Here is an 8082-nt window from a genome sequence, read left to right on the forward strand (position 1 = left end):
GTCCTCCATATGATGTCACGGTGAAATGAGTTATTCATAGCACCTAATTCATTAGGTTGCTGTGAAGATTAAATGAGTTACCTAATGTTATATGCATTGACTGTCACTATGACGTTTACCATTATTTAACACAAAGTAATGAAGACTTTTTAGAAAAAGGAAAAATAGGTTTATTTCTCCTCTATCTATTCAAAATATATCTTGATCATCAGTAGCGTTATATAGATAGCATTTTGGTTAGGCAGCACTAGGCATTACACAGCACTTGATGGTGAAGATATCTGTGCTTTCTATTTCTGCTGCCTAGGAATGTATAATGCAGTCAGAATGGGGTAGCGCCGTGTCAGATAAAAGTCCAGATAAAAGGCAATTTTTTGGGCGGGGCGCGGGGACGGGGGGCAGGCAAGGTCAGCTCTTCATTTGGCAGCATGCTTCTTATATATCTCCAAGAACTCAGTCACGTCTTCCGGGGACCCCAAGATGACTGGCGCCCTCTGGTGGATGTCAGTGGGAACGATGTCCAGTATAGCTTCCTTCCCAGTGGTAGCCAATCCTCCCGCCTTCTCGATGACATAGGCCATTGGGTTACATTCGTACAGTAGTCTCAACTGGAAAACAAGAGCCCAGAGCAGCGTCTTCACACCAGAAGGTATTTCACAGAAAGAGGATTTATTCCACAGCAAAATAGCGCAGGGCTGGTGGACGTTTCCAAGGTAACTGAGACTCTCCTTTTCCTTCTATGAGGTTGTAAAAGCCCCCTCCAGGTCACCCCCAACTGCCCCCTCCCTGCCAGCCTAGTCATCCCTCACTAACCCCCTACCGGCCTGGTCACCCCACGCAGCCTGCTGTTCAGTCATTTGGTCATCCCTCACTAACCCCCATGCTGGCCTGGTCGTAGGCAGCCATCTTGTGAGGGCATGAGGGTTAATTTGCATATTACCTCTATTATATAGGATCTTTGTGGGGGTTTATGTTCATTTGTTTGCTTTTGTAGTTTGAAGATGTAGTTTTTTTGCATTTAGTTTGCTTGGTGTTCCCTGAGCTTCCTGGATTTGTAGTGTGGTGTCTGACATTAATTGGAAAGATATTCTCAGTCATTATTGATTCAAATATTTTTGTTCCTTTCTCTCTTTTTATTCCGGTATTCCCATTTCACATATGTTACATCTTTTGTAGTTGTCCCACAGTCCTTGGATATTCTGGCTTTGTTTTCTCAGTCTTTGTTTTACATTTTCAGGGATTCTATTGATATATTCCCTGGTTCAGAGATTCTTTCTTCAGTCATGTCCAGCCCATCAAGGGCATTTTTCATTTCTGTAACAGTAGTTTTTAATCTCCAGAATTTCTTTTCTTTTCTCTCTCTCTCCCTTTTCCTCTCTTTCTTTCTTTCTTTCTTTCTGCCTCTTTTATTTTATTTTTAGGATATCCATCTCTCTGCTTACATTGTCCATCTGTTCCTGATTGTTGTCTGCGTTATCCATTAGGACCCTTAGCATATTAATCATGATTGTTTTAAATTCCTGGTTTGATAATTCCAACGTCTCTGCCTTGTCTTGCTCTGGTGCTTGCTCTGCCACTTCACAACGTGTGTTCTGCCTTTAGTATGCTTTGTAACTTTTTATTGATAGATGGGCTGATGTCCTGGGTAAAAGGAACGACTGCAAATGGCTTTTTGTAATGTGATGGTGAGGTGGGGTGGGGGGTGGGGGAGTGTTCTACAGTCCTGTGATCAGGTCTCGGTCTGTTAGTGAGCGTGTGCCTCTGGCCTGTGAACTTCACAGTGTTTCTCAGTTTGTCTCCCCCTCCGCCCCTAGGTGAGACGGGATGGTAGAGTCGGCTGGAATTAGGCATTTCCCCTCCGCAGTCCGCAGTCCGTCAGGCTCTGGTAACACCAGGGGAGGCTCTGGCTGACTCGTGTTCCCTGAGGGCTGGCCGTGTTAAGAGCAGAGTGCTCTGCTGTATTTCAAAATGGTCCCTTTCCCCTTCCACCCTGCCAGAAGCCCCAGGGCATTTTCTCTGATATTTTCTATGGCAACACGGCCAGGCTTCAGAGGCAAATCTCACCACGGTGTGCCTCCTCCCCCATGACTGGAGTTTTTAACTCACAGACCTGCCCACACTGAGCCTACAGCAACTTGTCAATTATAGTTCAGGTTCTCCTAAGGCGCTGGTCCCCAGGGTGGTTTCCCCTTTTGAGTCTCTGCTCTGGAAGCCCATGATCCCCGTTTTCACCTGTTGGTCTCTCTAATCTCAGGGGCAGTGGTTCGCCCTGTGCCCTTCCATAGCATAGGGATCCAAGAAGAATTGTTGTTCTCCAGTCTGTTTGGCGTTTTGTTTGTTGGGATGGAGTTTCATCATGGCGATACTGTTGTGATAAACCTAGTCAGGAGTAATAGGAGCGAAGGGAAGGCCAAATAATACAGGCACGCCATTGGGGCTCCTTTGCCAGGAAGCTGCAGTTTAACACGCCCCAGGGAGCCACCGGTCTGTCCCCAGCGGGACTGGGCAGGAGGACAATAGATTCTTTCTCACACAGTGAGGACTGGGTGACATAGGGAAGGTACTCCCTGTCAGTCACACCTGGGAACAGGTCATTGGCCAGAGTAGGCGTGGCCACTGCAAGCACGGGAAGATCTGAGGTAATTACTCTCCTGAACAGAGGAGGTCACGCTCTTGGTTCTCTGACACTCTTGGCTCTTGTGTTTTGGGGAGTCCTGGGACTCTGTTTGCAGGGGGTGTGCGCTCTTGGCTCCCCTGCATTTGCCCACATGGCTCACAGCCGTGCGGACTCCACACACAATGGACTGTAACCAGTCTGAGGCCGCGCCAGACCCAAGACCACCATGGAAAGAAAACTTTGGATACTGGCTCTTTGCTTCTAGCTCTACTGAATCCCCAGTTGCACATCTTCTAGGACCGGATTAAGGGAAATGGGTCTTTGGAAACCCAAGGATGTAATTGCACAAAAATAAAGCTTTCCACCACATCTCATCCTCCCATGGGGGCCCCTGGAATGCTTATTCCAGCGGTACCCCAGGACCCCCACTACAAAAATAATTTCCACCACATCTCATCCTCCCATGGGGGCCCCTGGAATGCTTATTCCAGCGGTACCCCAGGACCCCCACTCCCACTAGCAATGGAGAAAGACCATCCACTCATTCCACTGAAAACAATAGCACTGAAGTGGGGGCGTATCATTTCCATCCGGCTCCCAGACCGACACATCTCCCTCGGTGCTTTGAGAACCAGAAGGTGTAAGAACTGACAAGTTGGTTAAAAACCAAAAGGTGCTTTGTGAGTCAGAGGACTTTTCTGCAAGACCAGCCTCAGTGGGAGGGAGGAAATACTGGCGTTGGGTCTAGTCAGTGCATAAAAGCAGGTCCAATGCTTAAGATCAAACTAAGTTTTTTTGTTGGAAAATCGTGGAATTGATGAGGTGTATTTAAAGAAAACGGAGCAGGACCCTGGCCAGTGTTGCTTGTGGTTAGAGCATCAGCCTGCGTACTGAAGGGTCATGGGTTCGATTCCTGGTCAAGGGCATGTACCTGGGTTTCAGCTTTAATCCCAGGCCCTGGTTGAGTGTGTGTGTGTGTGTGTGTGTGTGTGTGTGTGTGTGTCAACCAATCAATGTATCTCTCTCACATTGATGTTTTTTTCAGCTTTGATCCCAGGCCCCAGTCAGGTGTGTGTGGGAGGCAACCAATTGATGTGTCTTTTTGACATTGATGTTTCTCTTTCTCTCTTCCTCCTCCCTCTCTCAAAAAAATATCAATGGAAAAAATATTCTTGTGTGAGGATTAACAACAAAAAAGGATCAGGATTTACACAAAAAAACTTTTTCAAGTTCACAAGTAAAAATAAATAATTGTTATAACATCAAGAACTTAACTTTGTAAAGTTGCTGTACACCTGAAATGAATACAAAAAAATATTAAATGTAAACTGTAATTGAAACATATTTAAAAATAAAAAAAACTAGAACTCAACAAAAACCACCAATGATTCTTAAAACCTAGTATAATTTGCCATGATCTTGGCAATTCTAATCCAGAAAGAACCAGGGTCAGCTAAGGGAGTAAATGTTTATACGAAGAGTCTAATAAGAAATTCACTTGCTTGCAACAATATTATTATTTCCATAAATTGTGCATTTAATGATGAGTCTTCTTTCTTATGGTAATTAGACCTTTAAAAGTCACCACGAGTAATAATATAAACCTTCATTTGTGACTTAGATAATTATGTGCATGTATGGGAGGCCAAGAGGTTGTGGATGGGCACCATCACAAACTTATCACCTCTCCAGGCCCCAGGAGGTATAAATAGTCTTGCTCAGGTTAGGTCTGCACATCCAGACCTGCACAGACAATCTATACTAATAAAAGGGTAATATGCTAATTACTGGCCAAGGAGCCGCGGACCTCCAGGCTCTGCGACAGCAGCTGGGGTCATAAGCCGACAGTGGGAACTTCCTTACAGAGCTTGTCATAGGTCGCTTTGTCAGACAAGGCTAGGTTATTGAGCTTGTCTGAAATTTGCCTTTGCACCACTTCTTCTTTTTGGGCTTGCCCCCCAATTTGTTCACTGGGACTTTGTCTTTCTTGGCTGTCTTTCTGGCACCTTCTTCTTCTTGTCCTTGGGTGGCATAGTGAACTCGAAGAGCAGCTGCTGTCACTGCAACATCAATCAGATGTCGGGCCAACGAAAGCCCAGTTTTTTCTTATTGATTGCTGGTGTTAAGTTCAACCATGTCCTCACTGGTCTCCAGCCTGCTGGATCTGTCCGTTTCTCAGAGAGGACTGTTGAAGTCTCCAACTATTACAGTGGTTTCATGTGTTTCTTCTTGCAATTCCATCAGTTTTGACTAAAGTAGTTTGACTCTCTGTTGCTAGGTGCATACATGTTAAGGATTTTTATATCTTCTTGGAGATACATTCATAGGCAGACATAACCAAATACAGTGTTGCTATTATTACTTTGAACAAACTGTTATATGCTAGCAGCTCTTAAGAGTAAGAAAAGGCCCTAACCAGTTTGGCTCAGTGGATAGAGAGTCAGCCTGTGGACTGAAAGGTCCCAGGTTCGATTCTGGTCAAGGGCATGTACCTTGGTTGTGGGCACATCCCTAGTAGGAGTTACAGACACTGACTCCCAGAGACACCGCCTGCGATCTGGAAACAAGAAGAGATTTACTTTTTCGATGCGTCCATTAGCAAAGGCAACAGACGGCCCCGGGAGGCCGTGAGGAGGCAGGACGTGTCTGGGAGCTGAGACACCAGTGATTTCAGAAGCTGTGCCCCAGCCCCGGCTCCCAGTGAACTGTGCTCTGGTTCTGCCACTGTTTTCCCTCAGGTCACCTCGCTGGAGACTTACTCGAGTGCTGTCCCCCACCCCTGTTTATTTATTAAACGCCGGCACTTCCAAGGAGGCAAAGTGCAGTTGTGCAAGAGTGCAGGGGGCAAAGGCGCCCGCACCCTGGTTTACCGGCCCTGCCGCAAACCAACCCCAGCCTCTCCAGGAGCAGCCGGTCGCTCCCAGGACCCAGCCAGCTGCTCGTCCTTGTGTTCGGTTTGTCAGCAAAAAGCACCAAATAAACAACATGCGTCATTAATGTCACCCAAGGACATTTCTAAAAGTAAAAGGTGTTTATAAACCCTTGGGGCACGGGGCCAAACACACAATGAACATGCCAACCTAGTAAAGACTGTCCTATGGGGTGTGTATTCAGTGGTGGATTTCGTGGCACCAGATATTTGAAAAGATTTCTTTCCCTCATTCATCTGCTCTGTTGACACTGTCATCTAAATCAGCGGTCGCCAACTGGTGGTCCGCGGGCCACTGGTGGTCCGTGAGGTCCGAAAGGTTGGCGACTGCTGAATCAATAGGTAAATAACCCCAATGAATAGATACGTAGGACTTATCCACAAATGAAAACTGCCAATGAGTATTGTTCATGCACCCTGGGCTTCTCTCCATAAGGTAGCTGTTCTCCATAAGGTGGGCCAACGACTGATCTCCATTTCCTTCTTTACTTTCACGCCCTTGAGTTCATCAGAGCCTTGTCAGAACTGCGGAGGTTACCAAAGGTGTGTCTGCCAGTGCACAGCATATGCGTTCAGGTGGGCTGCCGTTCACTGAGGACATTAGTGATGAATACAGTGGGGGGTTCATATAAGACCAAATGGTTAATTTAGCATTTGGTTAATTAAGCCATTCATCAAGCCAGAGGCAGGAATGGACTGCTTGATGCGAATATGAGACCGAGCACCTGGACTCGGACTGAATGACATATTGGCAGCACCGATGGCTCCCCTCTCTTTATGGCACAGCGACTGGACCTAATGAGTGATTCTGTGTGTTTTGGATGGAGCTTTGCCTATTCTAAAAGCATAAAAAGAATTCATGGTTGTGTCTGGCTGCAGACATCTGGAAAGCAGACTGGCTCCTCCAAACAGTATGATATTGTTTGCAACTCTACACACATTCCTTTTATAATTCTCCCAAGGCTTGCGGGTTGGGATTTACTATATTATAAGGCTTGGCATTTATTTTTAAATATTAACTTTTTTATTGTGTGTGTTTTCATGCAGTCGCCTACGGAGCGGGCAGCTCTTTGCAGGTGTTTCCTGACTCTATTTCCAGACAGGTGTCATGGCCAGATTTGCAAAACTGAAAAAAAGAAGGAACCTCAGTATTTCTGTTAAAAAATAATTTTGGGGACCTTAGGGAAAAGCGCTAGAAAGCAGCTAATCACATAGGCGGGCGGGTGCCCGAGGTGGCTGTGGCAGGAGTGGTGCTTTCTGTGAACACAATGTCTTCAGTGAAGCGGACACAATGTGCTGTAAACAGAGATCTGAATACAGATTTCTATCTTAAGGGGGTTATTGTCCCTATTCCTTCTCTCATATTAAAAAAAAAAAGACTGTCTATTGGGAAAAAAAAACAAAAGGACAGTACTTGGGAAGGCAGCACTGTCCCCCTGTGCGGAAGGGCGTGCGGCCGCTCAGCCAGCCGGGCCCCCCCACCCCCACCCCAGCCTGAGCACACGCCGCGGGCAGTAACTGGGGCGTTCGTGTAACGGGTCACCCAAAAGCCCCAGGTCTCCCCGGAGGTCCTTCCCTTCCCTAGAAAGGTACCATTTTCCAAGCAGCCAATGTCCGCTCATTAGTTATTGCTATTTTATGCCTTTTGAAAGCAATGAAAGAAAACCTCTATTTGGAATACGGATTTGATTTGCTGCCTCGGTAATGGGGCTGGACTGCTTCATTTCTCTTTATGAATGGAATTTATTTTGCTCAAGCCAAACCGCGTGCCCACTGGAAGAGCTGAGCACGTTCAGCCCCTCCTGACCATAACACCGTGACTGATTGCTAGCAACAGAGGGCTCTGCAGGTACTGCCTGACTTTAACCAGAACAACCTTAACCCAGATGAGGATATGCCACAGACATTGTTAGCATCCCACGGCAGACTCTGACAGCTATCACCACCTTTTCTTCTTCCTCAGTCAACCCCTGGGCTGCAAATAAAAACCACCGCTCCTCAGAGGATCTGCTTACCTTTCCCTTGGGGCTCTTCTTGTTAGCCGGGTACAGGAAGATCCCTCCGTAGACCAGGGTGCGGTGGACATCAGCCACCATGGAGCCCACGTACCTGGAGCCGTAGGGGGCTGAGTTATCCTGCAAGGTTAAGAGCAGCAATCATTAGGGCTGCAGAGAAGACAGAAAGGGAGTTCTCTGTGTCCTCTACACTTATTTGACTCGACAATCGTTTAGTGAGCACCTACAAGGTACTTGTTTAGGAAATGGGATGAAAATCCTGTTCCCAAGGAGCAGAAAGTGGAGCAGTGGAGACGGCCTCTCCTCCATTGTACAGCAGGTCCAATTACCCTCAGAAACCCCACGGAAGCTGCTGTTGATTTTAGCTATGGGGTTGGGGCAGGCATCACATAAATGGTGCCACTCAGCAGAACCCTGCAGGTTAGGAAGGATTTTGCCAAGCTAAGGCGCTGGGCAAGGGCGGGGTTTTCATCTTGCGGGAAGGGACGTACACAAGCTAACAGAGAAGCAAGTGCTGTCCA

The 8082-nt window shown here is 46.9% G+C and overlaps 1 protein-coding gene across 1 annotated transcript in view; it reads right to left on the bottom strand.

Moving 5' to 3' along the window:
• Positions 1 to 293: 293 nt before the first annotated feature.
• Positions 294 to 8082, bottom strand: part of LOC102259613 (fructose-1,6-bisphosphatase 1) — a 22371-nt gene continuing 14582 nt past the window's right edge. Inside the window, exons 4-5 of the mRNA XM_005873761.2 lie at positions 7562 to 7681; positions 294 to 608 (exon numbers count right to left, since the gene is read on the bottom strand). Coding sequence (XP_005873823.2) covers positions 417 to 608; positions 7562 to 7681 — 312 coding nt within the window. The 3' untranslated portion in view covers positions 294 to 416. The remainder of the gene's footprint in view (positions 609 to 7561; positions 7682 to 8082) is intronic.

This window comes from Myotis brandtii, unplaced genomic scaffold (genome assembly GCF_000412655.1).
Source record: "Myotis brandtii unplaced genomic scaffold, ASM41265v1 scaffold419, whole genome shotgun sequence".
NCBI classification, from domain to species: domain Eukaryota; kingdom Metazoa; phylum Chordata; class Mammalia; order Chiroptera; family Vespertilionidae; genus Myotis; species Myotis brandtii.